At 37.6% G+C, this 23,318-nt stretch overlaps 1 protein-coding gene across 2 annotated transcripts in view; it reads left to right on the top strand.

Moving 5' to 3' along the window:
- The first annotated feature begins 1,086 nt into the window (after positions 1-1,086).
- ssbp4 (single stranded DNA binding protein 4) overlaps positions 1,087-23,318 on the top strand; it is a 71,284-nt gene continuing 49,052 nt past the window's right edge. The window contains exons 1-3 of one of the 2 annotated variants that reach the window (XM_039694791.2): positions 1,088-1,260; positions 15,657-15,729; positions 20,033-20,094. In XM_039694791.2, coding sequence (XP_039550725.1) covers positions 1,205-1,260; positions 15,657-15,729; positions 20,033-20,094 — 191 coding nt within the window. In that variant the 5' untranslated portion in view covers positions 1,088-1,204. Of the gene's footprint in view, positions 1,261-15,656; positions 15,730-20,032; positions 20,095-23,318 lie in introns of both variants that reach the window. The other variant, XM_089116341.1, reaches the window with a different exon arrangement.

Genomic DNA, 23,318 nt, shown 5'->3' with positions numbered 1-23,318 from the left:
ACTGATGACACCCAATCATAGAGCCGAGCGTCAGCCTCTCGTTTCTAAACTCCTCCATTTTGTTCCGTCTACACTAAAACGCTCTCCGGAGATTTAAAACGCAAAATGGAGCTGCAGCGTTTCTAAACTACTCCGTTTTAGGTGTTCGTTTTTTTCCGTTTTAGTTTGGACGGGAGGTGCAAACGTAGCAAAAGGTCTCTGTTTTTAAACGAAAACGCTGTAGTGTGGACGGGGCCCCAAACACACCGCTAAAAAGTCTCTGCAGGTACCAGGAGGGGGAAGTATCCATGTATCCATAGTAGTACCCCCCCCCAACCCCCGTCATCCGAAATCCATCCCGAATGTTAGCCAATCTCATCTGGTCACCCTAACCTAGAGTAAATTATGGGATAATTTTCATTTTAGGTGAACTATTCTTTAAGGCGGTCTCATCAAGTTGTCTCCCCACGTTCCAAAAAACATCATCAGAGAAGAGATGTTGTAGCAAAAGGAAGTTAATTTAATTAAAGATTAGGAAGGCAAATGCATTAAACAAAATAATGTACATAGATTAAAAAAATTATAATAAATACTTAAGAGTGGTCGGTTTGTAGCCTATTTCACGGTGACTTTAAATGTTACAATCCAAAATCAACCACAAAATGGATATCAGATAGCGAGGAATTTTAGTCATCTTTAATATTTAAAACAGGATTATATCACAAATTGTCAAACAAACCTTAGGTTAAAATAATGGACATAACAATGGCTCAGATTCCCAATCTTGGAACACAAGCGTAAATTCTTACTTTCAAAACCTCAAAGTCATACACGCACGAAGGCCCGAGGCAATGTTAGCGTCTTTTCCATTTCAGCCCCTGTGCCAAGTAAACACGGGAAGAGTGTGCGTTCCCCTTTAAGAGGCCCCCACCTCTCCTGGCGCAGTGGGAGGCAGAACACATTCCTGGAACAGCGCGCGAGAGAGAAAAAAAATCACCAGCGACCTGTTTCAAGTCCCCCCAATAGAAACTGTGCCTGATTTGTGGCCAATGTTGGAGATGTAAAAAAAAAAAAAAAAAAAGGGAGAGAAGAGGAGGAGGAGGAGGAGGAGGAGGTGGGGGAGAGGGAAAACACTAAAGGGGGTAGCTATGGAGATAGAACGTTTTCCTGGCTGCTTTCTTTGACAGGTGTTGAGTGGGGTAAAAGTCTTAAAACAGAATCCAGCATGTACGCCAAAGGTAAAGGAGCTGTCGTCCCTTCTGATAGTCAAGCGAGAGAAAAGTAAGTGAATTGCGCGCGCTTTAAAGAGTCTCGCTTTGCTTATTGCGGACTCGGAACTTTCTAAAACTGCGCGTACTATTGTTTGAAGGTGTATTTAGTGTGAATTTGTTCTCGGGAGTGATATTCCCAGGATCTTTCTAACTTTACAGCTGGTTGTGGCACTTTAATGGTTTTAGGTGTTCATGCATTTCGATTTTATTTAAGTTTGGGTGCGCACGTGAACGCTTGAACTGTCCAATGCATCCAATCTGAGTGATGTTGCACGCTTCCATCTCTCATTATGTGGCTTGTGCATCTTTTGCATCAACATTAGTTGTCGTGCATCTGTTGTTTATGAGTTAAATTGGTGGATAAATACATCCGAGTCTTTTTCTCGTGAATTTCAGACAAAGTTTTTGGAGATGTTCAGTACGCGATCGTGTTTGGTTTGAACTCTGTTATTTTTGATCTCATCACGTTTTCTTTTACGTTTTAAAACTGACTGATAAGATATTTGAGCAATTCTAACATTTGCTTTGCTACAAGTAACACCGTTACGTGCATATCCCCTGATTATGTTTTAATATTTAGTGTTTTGTTGAAGGGTAAGTTAAAGCACCGGCTGTTTATGAAAACTCGTGTTGCTTCAAGTTTTGGTGACTTTTCCACACTGCATAGTGTAATATTTTATGGCCCTACATCACCATGTGATCATCTTTCCACTGTTGTGTACAATCTGTTGCCATAGAAACAATCTTACAAACCTTAAATGTAATAAAGTCTTGTAAAAGTGACCTATAATATTCATAAATCCGTCATATGAGGGTCATAGGCTACTGTGTCAGACTTGGAGACTGCAATAGTATGTGAGGAGTCTGAGATGATTTTCAACTGTTGTTGACACATAAGGAAATATTATAAGGTTAAACTGCATGAACAGACTGGGAAGATGATGTATAATACATCAGCATCCTTTTGTCAAGGTAAGATAAGTTTCTGCTAACAACAATGCCATCTTTGTATGGAAATTCTGAAGGAAAGTGTAATTCGTGAGGTTTTTCAAACCTGGCTTGAGTCATTTCAACATTCAGATGTTGCTTTTTACTTTAAGAATACTCACTTCAATGTTATGTTGAAGTTTTTGCGTGAAAAGCAACCCAAAAGTTTGCGTTGTCCCTTACAGAGTCCTTTACAATGGGTTATCTTTCCAAGAAACTTTTACTGACATTTTAATTTAGTCTCTTATAATTATTAATGTGAAGTTGTATTGTGTCCATCATTCATGTTTAGTGCAAGGGATGTGGACGGGTCCTCAAGTGTTGGTGCCATTAACACTGCAGGTTACTTTTTATCGTGTTTAATTTAAAAATGTTGTCTCATTTAAAAAAAAATTGTCGGCACTAGTCAAGCAAAGGTGCTTTTAACCTCAAGGAACTGGTTTCATAGTCAGCTTAGGTTTTTAGGATGGACTAATGAAGTTTAAACATCATCCACTGGCATCCATGGCAAGTTTACATGAAAAAGTGCACTATGAGGGCTCTACGAATCAGTAATGTCAAGTTTATTGCGTCATTCTTGACTTGAATTAGTTTTAAACCGATATGTGTGTTCTGGTTCATCAAAGTTTAGTGCGCACGGCTCCGGTCCACAGGTTCAGAAGATTCGATCAGATATCACAAATTAGCCGGAATGCTACGAGAAATTGCGCATTGTGTTTTTTGGAGTGGAAATTAATGAAAGCAGATTCTGGTCTGGGTCTCCATCTCTTATTTTCCCCCAACATCTTGAGCACTTCTCCGGGTTCCTGAGTTTATTGGTGTGTCTTAGAGGCAGCGAGTAGGTCTGAATGCATGGTTTTGATTTCATCCAGATGGTTCAGCCCCCTTCATAGAGGTGTTTTCAGCTACATATAAAGGGAATCAGGCATGCTCACAGAAACAGGACGTTGTTCTTATGAAGAGCGTCTGATTTGCTCTGTTTTGGATAAACGTTGCTCTCAGACGTAGATGAGAATCAATTAATTTTCCATCTTGTATAGCTGGATGTATGGCTTTTCAAGTTTACTTTGAAGAGAGATGTTCTCTGTAATTATTTCGGGGCATATTTAATGATCGCTCTCAGTTGTAACACGGAAATGTCTGTTTTGTGCGTGCGTGTTTGGGAAATCTTTTCTAAAAGAGCGCTCAGTCCGCTTTCATCAGAATAATCGACATGGATTGCCTCATGAAAGTTTATCAACATTTTTTATTTAGCGCTATTGCTTTAATGAATTTTTCTGTCAATCTTTGGTTATGAATAAAGGATCAGACAAGTTGTGTCACATTGTACAAGGATGTGGAACCAGGCTACGCCAACAATATTATGACAGCACTTTTCATGATGTCAATGGGACAATCAGGCCACTTGTAATTGGTTTGCTAACCATTTATGTGCTAAAATCGAGTTTTCAATTTTCAAGTTAAGCCTAGTATACAGTCACACTACATGCTTTTAAAACGTCGGGGCTGAACTGTGCGGTTCACACTACATGACTTGCTCTCTGTGAAATCAGGAGTGTTAAAGTTATTGAGCTGTTCACACCACACGCAGACTGATCTCATGAAATAGCGTATGTATGACACGGCAATTCGTATTTCCATTTTTGCTATACTATCAACACGCATAATCGCTTTTCAACGTATTTATGAACACCGTCAGACTGATCTCATGAAGTAGCGTGTGTAGGACACGCCAATTTGTATTTCCATTTTTGGCGTGCTATCAAGACGCATAATCGCTTTTCAGCGTGTTTATGAACGTCGTTGACTTAACGTTATGTAGTGTTGTCAAAAAACTCGGTACTTCGGTACCAAGTCGGTACTAAAAAAAAAAAATGTTACGGTACCAGCTTTTCTAGGTACCGAGTACCAGGTTAATCCAGTTCTGTTCTAGACGCGATGTCTGAAACGTGCACAGTTGCGTCCTCTTTAACGCTGATATGGCTCTCTCTCTCTGAATCCACTTGTTGAAACGAAAGGAGGAAAGAGCCACATATGGAAATATTTTGGATTAGGCTAATGTCACGTTGCCATAAGAGGCCGATTACATTCGCAAATTCGCAATTTCAAATATAGGCGCGATTCAAGCGCGCTCATAATAAAAACTCGTTGGCGTTGCATAGCAACGACAGACGCCGCGTGAGAGCAAGCGCTTTGGAAAGAATAAGCACGCGCAAATATATAATTAAAAAACACGCGCGACATGTGAACGGCCTCTAAAGTGCTTTCGGGGTAGTTTTACGAGTACATGAGCACAGTAGTATCCACCCGACACCAGAGTACTACTGGTATTAGTATTGTCATTTAATGTCAGTGCCAGTTCTAGGCGTATTCTTGCCTTTATAACTCAGCAGGTTTAAAAAGCCTTTTTAAAATTAAATATGAATGCAGTTTTAGATTAAATAAAAGGACAGTCAAGTCAAATAAAACATGTTTTATGGTAATGCTACAAAGATACCATTCATCAACATTACTTAGTTATCAACACATTGAGTGAACAATATATTTTTACAACATTAATTAATGTTTGAAAATGTTATTTATTACAAACACCTGATTGTTCATGTTTGTTCACTTAATTCATTGTGCATTAAATAAATAATGGATTAAGACTTTACAAACAACTTTAAAAATGTGTTAGTGTATACTATTGTTTATTTTAGGTCATTTTATCTAATCTTTTTCTAAAGTGTTTATAATACAAATGTACAGTTTCCATACTTGTAACCGTGATAAACACTTAAATATATGTAAATTTAAACTAAGCTTTGGTACCGAAATTGGTACCGAGAACCGTGAATTTTAACTGGTATTGGTACCGAATACTGAAATTTTGGTACCGTGACAACACTAACGTTATGTATAAATATATGACTTACCTCAACCCTGTCCCTAAACCTACCCGTCACTGGGGTTAATGCATTTATGACTGTTCCCTTACCATCCTAAGAAAAAAAAGATCGCTCCCCAGATGTAGATCTTCGTTTCGCGCAGACATTTGACGGTGTGCCGTGTACAGACACGCGGAATCACTCGGACGTTAATGGCGTAGACATACACGCGGATAGCTCAAAATGCGTAGAGATAACACGCCACTTGACTCGAAAGTGGCGTGTATGTTTACGTAAAAGTTATGATGTCATGTTGACACCGTTGACTTAACGTTACATTACCGTGTATATAAATATAGAACCTACCTCAACCCCGTCCCTAAACCTACCCGTCACTGGAGTTAATAACATTATGAGTCTTCCCCTACCATCGTAGGAACAAAAAATATCGCTCCCCAGATGTAGATCTAAATTTTGCTTCGTTCCGCTCGGACATTTAACGGCGTAGACATGCACACGGAATCACTCAGACGTTTAACGGCGTAGACGCACGCAAAAGATGACGGTTTGTTTTGGCATGGACATGCACGTGGATAGCTCAAAATGCGTATAGATAAAATGCCACTTGACTTGAAAGTGGCATGTATGTTTACGCAAAGTCCTGATGCCATGTTGCCACACGACACAATGTGATTGATCCGCAATAAGAGGTAACGCACTACACGAGTTGACAAACAACTGTCACCCAACGATTCTATCTTGTCTACAAAGCAAGTGTGGTCATAAAAAATCACGTGATAAAATGAACCGGAAATGACACGAAACGGCATTCGCGCCAATACCCAGGGAAGAAGACGAAGAACACAATACGTGAATATGGACGTCAGACAGAAACTAGTGCTGCAAACTGTTTGCGTGATGATTTGCTCTGAGAAAAAGTGCTAAAAAATAAAATAAATAAGGTTTACCCGGTGACCTCAACCCATGCCTTGCTCTGATTGGCTGTAGCCCATGACAACATTGAGGTTGAGTCATGCAACAGCTCTTTATATCTAGCATGCTGGATATTTTTCTGGGCTCTGCAACGTGTCTGCGAGCGTCTTTGATGCGTTGTTGGCTAGCGAGATTGGCGAGCGTTCATCGCCTGCTAATCCCCTACAATTTGCACGCGGTAACACAAGCTCAACGATTTGCAAACCGTGCTTAAATCAGGCTTAAAATCATGTAGTGTGAACTAGGCTTAAGCTAGCATGTTGTCTTGTGGCCTGCACTTAGTATTGTCAGAATCAAAACGGTATTATTTATTGATATCTGCAGATTGTATATTTAGTTGTATATGTTCATTTAACATTACCTTTTACCATCATCTTGGCTAACTTTCACTTAGAGTTTATCTTTAAAAACAATAATGTAATACTGATTCATTCTAATCTCAAAATGACTTTAATTTTCATTGTGTTCATCATAATAATTTAAAATCATTGTTTTGTTGGTGTTCATTTCGTTAACGTAAACTGGCTGACAACCTTTTTTCCTAGTAGATGATGAGACGACACCAAGGCTATTAAACGATTCTGTGATTATATTAAGATGCTATGTCATTGACGAAAAAAGGCTAGACTGAAAGACTAAAATGACCAAATTTATTTTTGATGAAAAAAGGAGACAAAATATTACAGACTGCTGTACAGGGTTCATGTTTGCAGTTGCCAGATGTCACAAACTTAAAGCTTGGAAATCTTGCAAAACCTTTCGTAGTCAAATTTGACTTTAGAGTAAACAAACATGGCGGACGATGGGCTAAAAAACTGGTGATAATGGTGTTTGGACTCCTTTGTACAAAAAAAAAAAGAATTTGGTGTGGTTGATGATATCGTGTTATGCTTCCATCAACTTGCTTTCTGATTGGGTATCGTTTTGTTCCACTTGACAAACTACAGAGTGCGTTTGTCCTCGGGGTTTCCCCCACATCAGGATTTCTGGATATTTATGATTTGAGATCGGCCCTCCGAAGTTCTTCCGAGCAGATTCGGTCACTTTTAACACTCATCGCACCACGGGAACATCTGATAAGATAATCTGTAGTAGAACCATCAAGACTATTGTGACTTTACTTTGTCAGAAGGGGAGAATTGTGCCCAAAAACAGCCTGATTATCTTAAAGGATACATTTTCTGCCTGGTGTTTTACTTTGCAATCTGGCAACCATGCACTCTCTACACTGTGGAAGAAACACTGATGATCTGAAAACACAGACAAACCAATAAACTGTGAAATATTCTTCTTAAATAAGTGTCTGTTTTCTGTGTAAAACTGTTAAATAGCCTGTAATGAATCGTAAGATGGATGTAAAATAAACTATTAATGGGTTGACATGCTCTTGATTTCTGCTTATTAATGAAAGCGCAATAATTCTGATGAAATGTAAGAATTTAGGGGCTGGGCAACGATTCATCGCATCCAAAATAAAAGTTTGTGTTGTTTACTTAACGTGTGTGTAGTGTGTATAATTATTTTGTATATATAAATACACACACATACATGTATGTTTAAGAAATATTTGCATGCATATACTTTATATATATTTATACATAATTAATACATGTATAAATTAGGGCTGTGCAAAAAATTAATTGCGATTAATCGCATCCAAAATAAAAGTCTGTGTTTACATAATATATTTTTGTGTGTGCTGTATATAATTATTTTGTATATATAAATACCTATGCATGCATGTATATATTTAAGAATTATTTGCGCTTAAATTCTGTATAATATATATAATATTTTATATATGAATAAAACATTTTCTTAAATATATACATGCATGTGTTTGTTTGTATTTATATATACAAAATAATTATATACAGCACACAGAAATATATTATGTAAACACAGACTTTTATTTTGGATGTGATTAATCGCAATTAATTTTTGCACAGCCCTAGTATAAATATAAATATTTGATCTATTAAGAACAAATTTTTCTTAAATATATGCATGTGTGTGTATTTATATATACAAAATAATTAAACACATGTATTATGTAAACACAAACCTTTATTTTGGATGCGATTAATCGCGATTAATGGTTGAGCAAAATAATCATCAATAACCAATAAATAAGTATCAGAAATTGGCCAGAACTTGAAATGTGCCTTCTTACAAAACAGAATTTGTGCAAATTTATGCAAATGCCAGCAGGGATGAGTTGTTTGACATGCACTAGAAAAGAAAGTGGTGTGGAAACAATTTCCACTTAGAGATTTCTAGTAAATTTCTGAATTAAGAACAGAGACAGCAAATAACATTAAATTAAACATGAAATTTTGAAATACGAAAACAACTTCTAGTAAAACCAAGTCTCATAATCTTTTGTTTTATTCTTAAAAAACTACACAAGGTACTGGTTTGGTTTTGTCAAATGTGGGTTCTGAAACAAAACTAGAGACCCCCTGGTGCATGATAACCCTTAACTTCACTTGAAAAAAACTTCAGCCAACTTTCTAGCTCTCCTCACATGCTCTTAGCCTTCACGCCAGACCCTGCTGCTGAATTATTGAAATGGAGACAGCAAAGTTCATTTGTTAACTGTCTGCGCTTAAGCTAGCTAAACGTGGCTCTGCCTCTTTTATGTATAAACGGAGTCTTGACTGGGAGCCTCGGGCGAGATGTCAAGATGTGTTTTCAGGTTAAGTCAGGAGAGCTCATCATGATGAGACTGGACACACAGCGAGCCGCCACGCCTGAATGGCAGAGCAAAAGCAGAACCTCGTCAGATATTCCTGTCCATCATCGGCGTATCGGCATCCATGCAGACGTCCGTGCGCCGCTGTCAAGGTCTAAATTATCCTTGCTGCGCGCCTCTCAGAAGCAGGCGTCTGAAAACGATAGCTTTCGACCGGTCTTATGGAGCCATTAATCTAAATATTAAGTCAATAGGTCCGCCTTCCTATTGCACCCCGAGCTGTTGTATTGCATGAGGATTAGTCGAACGCACACTGAGCATCTCAGCCTGTTGATCCTCCACCTGCGGTCTCGCTATTAGTCCAAATAACGATATGTTCCTCTGACTGTATGATAAAAAGCGCTCCCTAAAGCTCACTGTAGACGAAGTCCTTCACAATAATGCCTCAGGCCAAGAGCAGGAACTCATCTTCAACTTGCAGAAGATCCTCAGATTATCTAAAGCTTACAATGAAAATTTCATCCAGCCACTTGTGGGATTCTCTGTTTGATCCATTTCAATGCCAGCTGGGTTCAATTGAGCAGACTTGTGCTGTCAGGTACACGACTGACTTGTGCTCCAGTGGGATTGACGACTGAATGACGACTAGTTGGCTAGTTTTAATCAGTGTTTTATTCTAAGGCTACGTCTACATTAAAGGGAAAGTCAACATTTACACACCCTCATGTTCCAAAAGAAGATATTTTGAAGAATGTTGGTAACCAGACACACATTAACTTCCTTAGTATTTATTTGTAGTATTTTTTCTTGCTATGGAAGTCAACGGCGCCTACTGTAACGGTAACTTTCTGGTTACTAACATTCTTTAAAAAAAATCTTTTGTGTTCAACAGAGAGACACTCATACAGGTTTGGAACAACTTGAAGGTATAATAGAAACGTTTTCATTTTTGGGTGAACTATCCCTTTAATCCGGATACATTCAAAAATGCCGTTTTTGTTTCAAAACAGTCTGTCTATAATAGTATTTTCGAGTTTCTTCTCATCCTCACTGAAACATCGGAAAACGCTAAAATCAGCTTACTGGGCTGTGTAAAATGTCATAAAAGTTCACTGAAATAAGACATAATAAAAATAAAGTTTATTAAGCTGTTCTTCTGGCTTGATCATTTTAGCCAAATATCTCACCACTGACCGTTGTGTCCACTCAGTCACTGTTCCATGTTTGGTCTAAAACACAATTGCCCTAATGTTTTGCCGCAGGACCGCAATTGCTAGTAAATGTTCTGTCATCTTTGCAGGAATGTAATTGTACCAAAAAAACCCAAAACATTTATCTTGAGCAATACTGTGAAAGTCAATAGCACATACACTTAAAAAAGTGATCAGTTGACAATTAAAAAAAAAATGGAAACCTGTTGCTTTAAAATTAAGTAAATAAACTTCATGCATAATTGAAAAAATTAAGTTGCATGGAATTGTCAAGTTCAGTGAAAAAGCGATATCATGGAACTTGTCGTCATACCATTGGTAACGCAGCGCTGTTTCACTTGGTCTACACTATCACAATAAACTGCATTTGAGTGTGTTGAACGTTATAATGTAATTCTATATGTTGAATAACTAGCATGTGGTGTATGAGACTAGTTATACGAGCGGAAACCAGAGATAACGCGTCATTGACGGAACAAGTTACAAGGGACGGGCACTATATAAAATTTTTAATTTCTCTGAATTTACAAATCCTTGGACACATTTAGCATTATGTAAGCATACAAAAGAAATGTTTAACACGGTGCAATTGTTTTTTGGATATTTTGAAACAAAATTCTTACAAATTGTACCTTTTTAATAATTTTAAGGAAACGGGTTTCCTCACTTTTTTCAAAATTAAGTCAACATATCAATTTTTACAGTGTAGCAGGCACATAACGATATCAATCGGTAAAATATGGGTCACGATTAGACAATCACTATCGTTTTCAAATACCTCTTTTTACACTTACGAAAATGTAATTTTCAGATGTATGTACTTGGGAGAGTGTCTTCAAAAAGCTGTTTTCACACAGGACAAAAATGCTGTGGATGGAAGTCTAACATGTTTGTCTAAATGTTACTTTGTTGTTAAAGGGGTGATGAACTGAGAAATCTAATTTTCCTTGAGCTTTTGACATCTAAGAGGTCGTCATATTATAAGAATATCCTGTAAGTTTCAGAACTGAAAACGTCCGTGTTAGTCCAATGAAAGCTTTTATTGACACCAGGCTCAGCAAACGACTCGTTTTTCAAAGTGGGGAACTATGAAGTCAAAGAGGATAAAACACCACCCCCACAGAAGAAGATCAACGCCTACTTCAACATGGCCGGTTTAGCTCCGCCCACCGATTCGCCCATTACACGCATAGCTAAATAACATAGGCCTGTCTACCTCGTGATGACAAACCAAATCGAGAGTGAAACTCATTATAATATGCAAACCTGTTATCCACTCACAGCAGTAGACTTACTTTCAAGTCTTCAGTACGAGACGCCCATAAAAACCGAGTGTTTTTGAGCTGGGCTCAAAACTAGGGTAGAAAATAGCCTATTACTTATTAATTTTGATGTTTTTTACTGTAAAAACCAAGCGAATGTCATAAGTTGACCTCAGACAACAATATAATAAAATTTAAAAAGCCAGTTCATGACCCCTTTAAAAATCTCAAAACTAATGAAGATGGAAGAAAAAATCTAGATGAATGAATCAAGTTGTCGAAGTCCATCTTTTTGGGAATGACATTAAAGTGTGGACATTAAGGCTGTTCTGAGGTCAGTGTGTCAATCAGTTGATGGACGTGGGCTTTCGTGAACTCGTCACATCATTGTTTTCCTCCGTCACACTGTTGGAAGAACCTGCGCAGATGTGCTCTTTATTTATTTATCTATTTTTTTTTCGAAAATGAAGTGTGACATGAGTTTCGTGAAAGGAATTTCCAGTTTTCTAAATGTTAAAAATGACTGTAATTAAATTTGAAGGAAAACTCTGAAATCTTTTCCTCGCATTGCATGAAAGTACAACTTTGTTGACAGCTGTATATATACTTGAGGGTAGCTCCTAAAATGAGTACGTCTGATGAAACACCAAGAAATAATTCAGACGTTTGAGGGGAAAATGAGTCCTTGGTACTTGATCCTTGAAGCTGTTCTTCAGGAGATGCTCTTTAAATAGTAATGGCGAGCGTATTTTGTGGCCGGATAATGCATTTTTATTAGGCCTGTCAATTTCTACAATTTCTAATCACATTAGTTACATGTAATTCATTGAATTAATATTTGCTAAAAAAAGCCAAATGAAGATAATTCAACATTTCATTACATTTAGATTAGTTAAATATACATTGCAAAGTGGCTCTCAAAAACAGTTGAATTGCTCTGATGCTGAGAAAACGTAATTGCGTGATTTTAATGTAATTAATAAATAACTTAATTGAAAACCATTATAATTTGTTTATCGAAGACTACTCTTAATTTAAGGAGCTCATGATCTGAATTAATTCATGTTCTTTATTGGTGTTTACTTAAATTGCTTCAAGTATTCTAAGACATTATTAGTTTTATTCTGAAATATACTTGAAGACTACATTTGTATTATTTTTGTTCCTATTTAAATGAATAATGTGCCAATTAAACTTACATCATACTTGTATCACTGTTCAAAAGTTTTGGGTCGAATTTTTTTACTTTTCTTGAAAGAAGTCTCTTATGCTTACTAGGGTTGCAACGGTATGAGATTTTCACGGTATGATAATCGTCTCAGAAAATATCACGGTTTCACGGTTTCACGGTATACGATATTAAACTATCATTATTATAATCAGCATCAGCTACAATGGCCCTTAAATGAATAAAAAACAGATATTGTTTTTGGTTGAACATGGTTTATTGTAACAAAGTTTTTTTCAATAGAGTCTTTATGAAATGTATATTTATTTCCTCAGAAATTCTGGGTTGTCTGAAATAACTGGTCTGGATTCTGTGATTGAATACAAAATGTATTTTTGAGAATGCAATCAGATAAAATGTAACAACTTTAGTTTGTCTACACAAGAGAAGTTTAATAAATTAAAACATGGACAAAAAAACTATACACAATAGTAATATATTTTAGTCATAGGCTAAACCAAACTTTTTTTTTCCAGGTTGTAGGGGAGAGCGGGGCACAACCTAACGCTTTTTGCTTTTGGCTCAATTAATTAAAAAAATAATTAGGTTAGATTAATACTTTTTTTACACAAGCAACATGCACATCTCTGCTACAAACGAAATTTTTTCTAGGACCTACCATTTTTGTACAGTTGCACTGAAAGTGACAGAAGTGCAAATGTTACAACTTACCCCATATGCGGGGTTAATTGTAACAGAGAGAGGGGTTAGTTGTAACACTTGTGTGTAACACACTCAGTACTATTTTATTTGTATAGTTTGATATTGTTTGTGCATCTATATAGACAGATATCCATACATATCCCTCATCCAATCATCCTTCTATTATGGATCAATATCATGGATAGAGACATAGAAAAGGGCTGCATAGTTTTGCAATAAATAATAATAAATTAAATTATAAATATTGTAATTGCAATTAAATTAGATTTGTGTGTGGCAGCTGCATGATGTACAATTATTATTATTATTAATAATAACAGTAATGATAATACAAATTAGCTTAAAATAAAAATGTAAAGGGTTTATTGCATTAATAACAGGCCATATTTTTAATAAATAAACAAGTTATCATTCATAGAACACTAAATTTTAAACATTTTAAATCCCAACATTGTTTGTGAACGTCTAACAAAGTTAAATGTATACTCAAACCTGAAAAGTTGTGTGGCTCCGTTTTCATTTGATTATCATTGTACACTTGGAGGCTTAGTTGTACCACTCTGTTAGAATTAACCCCGCTGTGTATTACATATTTTAAACCTAGCTATCAGTCGCTAGGAATTGCTGACATGTTTCAAAACGGTGCTATGTTTGAGCCAACAAGACGGTGATTAAGGCAATATAAAGTTAGATTTGGAAACGTATACACCCAACTCAGAAACCGAAAAAAACCTATGATGAAAAAAATTACTTTCATGGTGTCAAAACACTCTTTGTCCAGTATCTTCACGAAATATAATCAAAACTTTCCGCAAATTCGCGGGAGACCGTCTTCTGGCAGCAAGAGAAAAATAGCGGAAAGACAGCCTGCTTGATCCTGACGAACTGTGTAAACGGTCCGTGTTACATTTAACCCCGCGTTAACACCTACTGAACACCTATGAGTTTCAGTCAGTGTATTTGATGATTATTCTTTAAAAAAATAATTATAAAGTGCACATTAAGTGTTCTCTGTCTAGATATGCTCATCATGTGTTCACGTCTTCGTAGTGGCTGAGACAGCTTTAAAAACCATTAGCGTCATGCGTACTTGAGTGTGTACTAGATCTACTAGACGAAACTGCTCATTCAGAGACACGCTGAATATAGAAGGGGCTTGCACACCAGTCTTTTTGCGTTGTATATTCACAGACACGCACATCGCGATTTGATTTAGGCTACTGCATAGCTATATTTTGCTTTATTTATCCATCTATCTTTTTAAATCGCACATTTTACGTGGCATCTGTTTTGTAACGCAAAAAGACGCATGTGTGCGTCTTTGTGACAGACCGGGATTCCCTCAGCATGACAGAAATAATATGGCCTTAAGTTATAAAAGTTATGAATAACCTTTATCTTCACGGAGGGATGGTGTTCCTGAATATGGGAGAACATGTTCGACGTGTTTACTCCTTTTGCAGCCACTCTTCGTCCACATATCTTGCAAACTGGATATCCATCTTCAAGGACAACATCACGATCTTTTTTCGGATATAAGTTACAAAATATTCCCATACTGCAGATTTTATTTATTTTTTTGGCGGAAGATAGAGATTCGCAGCCTCTGTCTCGGACATTTTCAGCGCTGTACGGATATGGAGTAAGCAGTCAAGCTGAAAGTTGCATGCGGCAGTGCAGGTGAATTCTGTTTTTTTTTTTTTTTTTTTTTACCGCGGATAAGCAAATGTGCACGATATGATAATCGTACATGTCAATATCGCGATAAACCGTCATACCGGTATACCGTTACAACCCTAATGCTTACCATTTATTTGATAAAATACAGCAAAACAGTATTGTTAATTTACATTTAATATATTTAAATGTATTAATTTATTCCTGTGATCAAAGCTTTGCATCATTACTCCAGTCTTCAGTGTGATCCTTGATATGCTGATTTGCTGCTCAAGAAACAGTTATCATTATTATATTATTTTAATATTTTTGTGGAAACTGGTACATTTTCTTCAGGATTCTTTGAATAACATTCTTTATAACATTTATTTATGTCTTTACTGTCACTTTTTATCACTTTAATGCCTTGCTTTAAGGGTCCTTGCTCCATAAAAGTATAAAAATTTAATAGCAATACTGTTATACATATGTTGTTGTTGTTGCTGTGGTATCAATTGGTTTTTATGAATTCTGAAATTTCACTTGTGTTGTCATTGACTTGGTCACACTTAAGTGTCTTCACCTCAAATCTCAGATTTCAAACAATTTTCACCAGTCTGCATTTCCAAGAATGTTTTGCGACGGAGCACCTGTGAGGTTTCAACATGCGAAACCTCAGCAGTGAATTGCTGTAATGTGTTTGCTTGTCCATCTAGAATGGGAAAGCCAGTGGAACAGCATTTTTCTAACTTGGTTTGGGACCAACCCAAAATTGACGATTTAAGGAAAACCCTCAAGTCTCCTGAGATTTACAATGCCCATTTCCTCTTTTGTCTTGCAGGTTAGCTTTATATGTGTATGAATACTTGCTGCATGTTGGCGCACAGAAATCGGCACAGACCTTCCTGTCAGAGGTAAGTGGTATCGCACAATCAGCTAGAGATATGAATAAAATGAGGCCAGAAATGAATACGGTCTTATTGATGAATTGATCAATTCAATCAATCATTTCCAATTGCTTTGTTTCAGCAACTGTGAACTGTCTTGGTAATATGGAGAAACACCATAGCTTCTTAATAAAACACAACGGCCATCTTAAACTTCTTATTTAGCAGGATTTCTCCATTTATCTGCTAAAACATTGAAAGGTCTTGATCGATAAATGGAAGTGTCGTTGCTGTGATATTACGTAACATGTCACCAGCGATTGTGTTTCTGAATGTCGGTTTGAGCGCCACTGAGGGGGCGCGCGATCAGAGCATTAACATTCGTGCGGCTACTGCTGGCATAGTAAAGTGGATTGTCGGTATGGTTTTCATGGAGCGCTGGAGCTTCTGCTGTAGATGATGTCAATACCGTTCTCACTCACTATATGAACATTATATGGAGCTCGAGTACACTACATGTCTGGAGTGGAGGTGATGCCACCACTTCTGTTCAGAACCGCTCTTAAATACGACTGCATGTTAAAAGTCTGATTTAATGTTGGCCTCTGTGGGAACAGGTGCAATTGGTTTGTAATACACTCTCGATCTGCTGTAATGCTCTCTTTTAAGGCCAGTCAAAGACTTTTATTGGTTTGACTCATTTCTTGAATAATTTATATGGGCTTTGATAGCCTATCCTTTAATTGAATCAAGAAGACAGTAATTTATTAGCATTTTTGGAGATTTTGCTGAAGAATTTGTCACACTGTGTTTTATTGTGCTTTGGAAGGCATTTATAGTTGTCTGTTCAGTTTTTCAATTGGTAAGTTGAATGAATATGGAAGCTGTTTTTGACGAGACATGTTTTTGCTGTAATAAAGGTTTGTAAATGTTAATTGTTTGACATTATAAGACATTAACACTCTTCTTTAGTGCTTCAGGACCTTTACAGGTTGTGAACTTTTCAAATGTTATCATCTATCTTATTGCATTCGCCGCGGCCCTCTGCTACCTGCTGCGTTTGTTTGTGTGGGTATCATTAAGTGCTCTTCCAAAGGCTTCCAGTGTTTTTAAATGTTTCGCTCAGACAAAGTTTGACAAAGATAAAGCACTGTGCCAAATTCTGGCCTTGTGCATGTACAAACTCCTGGGACTTTGGTCAGACTAGTGAGGTGTTGTCTCTAAATTTTAGCCCAGCATGGCATGATGCACAGATAATTAAAAACATACCACACAGTGCGATATCACGATTTTACACATTTCAATTTCTGGACCACTTAATATGAGTTAGATTCTTTAATAATGCCTTTTAATGCATTATCAGAATATTATTTAATTCAATAATATTCTCTTTTCATTCAGATGAGATGTTATATAAAATCTAAGTAATTTCCCTTTTTTTGTCATGAAATTTAATAAGATTAATAAGATTTAATAAGATTATGTTATTTATTGTTTTGATTTAATGAAAAGTAATATATATGCTAGCATGATATTTTGAATACATACTTTGTTTATTATCCTAATGAATTTTCAAACCCCACTCTAAAAAATGCTGGGTTGTTTCAACCCAAATTTGGGTCAAATATGGACAAACCCAAATGTTGGGTTAACAGTTGAAAGTGAAAGTTGAAGTTCTTTTGTACATTTTTAATCCAAAAATTTGGGTTTGTCTATATTTGACCCAAATTTGGGTTGAAACAACCCAGCATTTTTTTAGAGTGTAAAGAAGTCGACCGATTGATCGGTTTTGCCGATAACCATTTGCTGGAACAATCAGTTATCGGCAAAAATCCATACCGATTAGAGCTAAACGATTAGCTAATCGTTAAAAGATCTCGATTCAAACACCCAGGCGATTTCATTCCTAAATGACAACAATTCGAAACATTCAGATCTGCATTGGAGCCGCCGCTGATCCAGAAAGACCAGAATTCAAGTGTTCATGTGTCTTTTCAACCTCACAGTATCATTGTTTCTGTGTTACAACAATTCAGGTTATCGCATGAGTACTGGGATAAAAGTTTATAGTTCGGATATAAACACCGATGTCTCCAGTAGCGATCAAAATTGAGCAAATCACCTTTTGAATGTAACTTGGCTTGTATCGATTACATCATGTATCGATTACACGTTCAAAAATGCTAATTCATCCAATAATGAAACAAGTGAAATCTTGGAGCGAGTCATTGAATCATTCATTCAAACCTATTAACAAAAACAAAAAAATTCAAATTAAACATTTTAAATAAACTGCAGAATTTTATGTCATGTCATTTTATTTAGTTGTACGTTCAGGATCGTGGGAGAATCGTGATCACTGTTTGAAACAAATTAATCGGGATTCTTAATTTATCCAAAATCTTGCAGCTCTTGAACCGATTCCCCGGGTTGCATCCATTGCTGAATCGGCTGAGAAGTGTCCATTGTCTTTACACCGCATGAGAGCGCCCCCTAGAGGTGAAATAAAAACTATCCCTGACACCCTGTGGAGTTTGTTTTGACGTGCGAGACTGCGCACTGCAATGAGCGGGACACTTTAGATTCGGATTTAAAACAGACAATATACAGCGGCACTACTGTACATGTTTTCATATCATTATAAAGTAATTAATTTGTCGACTAGATGCTGTGTTAGTAGAGAAACAACAACAGTATGTTTGCCGTCGAGGCTGAGTGGATGCTAACATTAGCAGTTAGCATCCTCTCATGCTAACATTAGCAGGCAAAAACATGCGCAAGCCTGACCCAAATGTTTAATAGCACAAATACGATCTATTTTCATTCGTTTATATATAGCTGGTCGCTTTTATAAATTTGTTATGCCGCAAATGTGCTTATTTAAAGCTATTACATTTAAAAAGTACTGTACATTTTCATGGTTCTGTTCTGTTTTTTTATTTTTGTAATAAAAATCAGCACTATGCCATGTATTACGTTTTCTTAAGTATCCATTTAGAAAAATATCGGTTGATGAATTGTTATCGGGTCCAACCTTTTTATTATTATTGGTAAGATTGGTCGACCTCTACTTAGAAATACATAGTTTTATTTTTTCCTTTTAAAAAAGGAATGGACTGCAAAAAAGTATTGATAATTATTAAATCTATTGACGGCCATAGCTTAATTGCATTAGTTGCCGAAGGCTGTTTATTTTTTGCCTCAGATATTGATGCCATCAATAGCATAGTTTTAGAAAGGCTAAATCTACAACTTATGCATGCTAAATTAGACTGTAGTCTGTAAATAAATATTAAAGAGTCAACAAGTAAACAGATGGCTGTGTTTACTAACGCTTCAGTGTTTTTGTAACGGCGGTAGGGCGTCAACATGCGTGCTGTCGAAAGTCGTCATTACCGCGTTGCTATTCAATTAGGCGAACGCTCGTCAGATCTCAAGACCTTAGTGCAGGCACACTCGTACACCACAGGGGAGGTCTTTCGGCCCGGGCAGGTACACAGCAGGAGGACGCACCTGTGCATTGAAGCTTAATGAGGGAGCAGTCACCTGCTTGTTCCCTTTGCCACCTCACAATTACTGCTGAAACTCCCTCTACTTACACCTTGGACCTCTAGGGGCTACACAGCTCTGCACAGATCAGCACAAACACGCATACACACTTTAAAACATTGTTAATCAGTCCCTTACATCAGGGAAACGCAGAATAATGCACATCAGCTTTTTGGGTGCATAGTTATGGACAGGGCATGTTCTAAAATCAATACGTCTGTTTGGAAAAGTAGCATCCGTTACAGTGGTAGGCTGTGATCTTTAAAGATAGAGTGAATGTGATGAGCGAATATTTTAAATGGTGTCTGTGTTATGGGGATATATATTGGATATATTATACAGTAGGGTTGAATGTTTCAGTTTCGTCTGTAATTTATGTTCTTAAGTTGCGTAGTAAAACCTTTTAAAGCACCGATGCTACTACCCTACACATTCGGACAGGCATTTTGGCCATTGCATCATGATCGGATTGTTTGTGAACATCTATCTAAGCTTGAAAACGTTTTAATATTATGAGATATCCATATATTGCTTACAATGTGTGACCCTAAACCACTGTGACCTGATTATAGGACTTATTTAGGACAGCAAGTTGCTCAGTTAACACAGCGAATAAATGGTTTTGTAAGATTTTTGGTCTGCTGAACCAAAAGAACTAGATGTTTAATTTGTTTTGCTATTATAATGGAGTTTTTTAACTGTAGTTCATGCTTTCTGAACCTGCTCTATTCATACTTGTCTCTTTTTCTCTTTCTCTCTCTATCGGGTTCTACCTTTTTAGATCCGATGGGAGAAGAATATCACATTAGGAGAGCCTCCTGGATTCCTGCACTCATGGTGGTGGTATGTATTGATCTTGTAACTCAAAACCCCTAACATTCTCTGACGTTATGCCCATGCTAGCCATTATCAGCAGTAGAGTAGCCTTAATGAACAACAGTCCATTATTCTTGAACGTAGGTGTCTCCTTATTACATATATATTTGTATGTTGGCATACAGCTTTAGACCTGTACCTATATAATTTGACGTGCCGTAAACTCTGTGAAGGCGACTCGCCACTGTTTTGCTAAGAGCGCTGTGTTTCTCACACACACGCAAAGAGAGAGTGAGAGTCTTGCATGCCACACAGAATTGACGCGCTACAAGTCATCAATCATTAAATAGTGCTCGATTATCATGATATCATAATATAATACTTGATTGTCTGATGTTAACAGTATATGTTCAGATATTTGTAAATATGTATATAAAATGGTATATCAGTCTGGCGAGTAACCAAAAGCCCCTTTCACACAGAGATTCCGGAAAATACACGCATAATGTGACCTGGAATTTGTCCCGGGATTGTTTGATTTCGGTTCATTCACAATGTCAGTGATTTGCTGGGATATGTGAGTGTGTTCACACACAACCCGTAATATCCCGGAAAGACGCATCACGTCAGGATAAGACGTGTAACGTACGCGTCGAAAACATGTACACGCGCATACCGTTCCACAAAGCTGGTGAACAATCTCAGCTTCAGTGGGAAAAGTGGGAAGCTCCTGGTCTCTGCTTCACTCCAGTTTGCAGACATTTGTTCGTCCTTACTTTGTTGATGACGAACACAAACTTTCTTCTAAGAGCAACAGAGTCGCGCGATGGCATTGGTCCTGGCTTTTGTTCACACAGCGCACGTTCCAGGACTGATCCCGGCAATGTTACTAGGTGCCCAACCCGGCATCAATGCCGGTATCAATCCCGGGTCGTGTTTGTCGGGCAATTTTCCGGGATCAACGCGCTGTGTGAAAGGGGCTAAAATAATTTACTAGCCAATGGCGAATCTATTGCCTAGGTGTGCGTAGAGGGTCGTCTGTGAGTGATTGCTGTGGATGGATTTGAAGATCTTGACATGTTCTTGTATTCCTCTTTGTTGGCTTTCACTCTGTGAACCTTAGCCTGGGTAGAGGCCATATTTAATTAGATTTTCTTACACAAATTAAAATGAGGCTAAATGCACTGAACATTCAATAAGGTCGTATATCCAAAACCCTGTTGAAGAGACCAGCATTGTGCCTACAAGGCTTCTTAGCTTGCAAGCCTCTCTTGGTCAACCAACCTAGTGAAAAACATACCTAAACTAGTGGACTAGCTTGTTAGCAAGAAGCTGCCATATAACAGTTATGATTAGCTTGGGAATTCATGTTGATCTGAGATGGTATTTTCAGCAGGGAACCATTGTTTCCTATAGTGTTCATGTCCTCTGGTAATTTTTCGGAAAGGCTAATTTTCAATGTTTTGTCTGACGAACTATCGAGCCCAAGGTACGAAACGGTAGAACCCATTGAACATTATGTACATCTATCCATAACAGCCTTATTTTATTGGAACCAAATTAACTAGGCCCTCCATCATAACTTGGGTCCATTGGAGACTCTTATGTTGGTCTGGAATTCACATTATGTTCTAAGCTTTCTCAAAAATAAGATCAGTGTGTGGAGATCGGGTTCACACAGAGCAGTGTGTTCATTTATCACACTCAACTTCTCCTCCATCTTGGATTACTGGCTCCCCTCTGTGAGATTATTGGGAGTCTAGTAGGGTTTGGAGGGTCCCTGGATGCTGTTGACACTATCGGAGGGGGCGTCTGTCTGGAGCTATAGCACGTTGAGGAGGGGGGTCGTGTCAAGGTTTTAGGGAGTCGGAGGGGCCATGGAGTACCGCCCTCCTCACCAACCCCCCTCCCCCAAAACAAAAGGGCCAGATGGTAAGGGAAAGCCAACCCCTCCCCCCTGTGCGTACCCCCACCAACCTTTGTCTGGAGGCCTGTCCTTTGTTTGCGGAAGAACCCTCAAACGGATTAACTCCTTGCATTCCAGTCTTCTTTGTGTTAAACAGCCAAATCTCCTTCTCCACTACCCCCTTTTGCATTTTCCTCCCTTCTGTCTAAGACAGTTTCCTGTTGTAAGGGGGTTTGAAAGCACCAGGCTCTGGGGTGGGGCTGAAGGGGATGGAGGCAAAGTTTGGTGAGAGGGGCAGTCATCCACATCTGTTGTAAGGCGAGCAAGGGGTTGGGGGGTGGTGGTTTTCGTTGGGGTGCAGGTGTGGATCGCAAAAAAAGGTTTGGACCGTTTGTGATTAATCTTGTGCATACATTTGTTTAATCGATTTCTGGTAAGAAAGGAGAAAGTCGAGCCATAGAAATGTTAAATGGATTTACTTTCAGATGGCCTATGGCTGACATCCTTCTTTGTGAATGGTAGAGATAACTGAAAAGCCACAGTGAAGAGTTTACCTTCAACACACTTTAATTTAAAACAGAAAGAAAGGGTGTTATGGTTGTGTATGCCCTAAAGTTGACATTAAAGCATGTAGAACACAATATGTCACAACTATTTACATGACGCAATCTAAAAATTGACTTAATGCAAATGAAAAGGCAGCTGATTTACATGTTATACTGATAAACACTTAGGTCAGGTCATGTCGCACAATATTACATTGATGCTAATATGAACATTTCTATGTACTACATCTGATGGATAGCAGCATGTTTAAAGTCAAGACAAATTCAAAACTGACCCTGAATGGATTCATGTTTCTGGTGAATAATTAATCGGTGTATGTTATTCCAAGAAATAACTCGCATAGCTAATAAGTTAAATAGCTATTTAGGCCTTGTTTAAGAAAACTGTCATTCGGTCTCTGTAGTTTGATATGTAAACTCGCACACCATCTAATCACATATGTTTTGCTTAAATACGTCACACCAAAGTATTGGAAGTACATGAAATTTTTTTGTGAGAGAGAGAGAGATTTTGATGTGTATTTTGTTTTATATTATCTAAAGGAACAAAATGTTGGAGAGAATGTATGGCGGGAAATCTACGTGTACAGACCTGTTGCATTGTGGCACTTATATGCGGGCAAGTTTGAATCCTTCGTTTTGGGTCATCTCCCCATCCCATCCCCCCTTTTTATAGTTAGCATATTATAATGGTGATATAATTTTGAAAATTCCTCTAGTTTTTATTGTTTTGTGTTTGTTTGTTTGTTTTATTTATTTATTTACACTTCCTCATGTCC

This window comes from Pimephales promelas, chromosome 2 (assembly GCF_988280905.1).
Source record: "Pimephales promelas chromosome 2, fPimPro1.hap1.1, whole genome shotgun sequence".
NCBI classification, from domain to species: Eukaryota; Metazoa; Chordata; class Actinopteri; order Cypriniformes; family Leuciscidae; genus Pimephales; species Pimephales promelas.
Note: the sequence above shows the minus strand (reverse complement) of the source record. Positions and strands in the feature narration are given on the sequence as shown.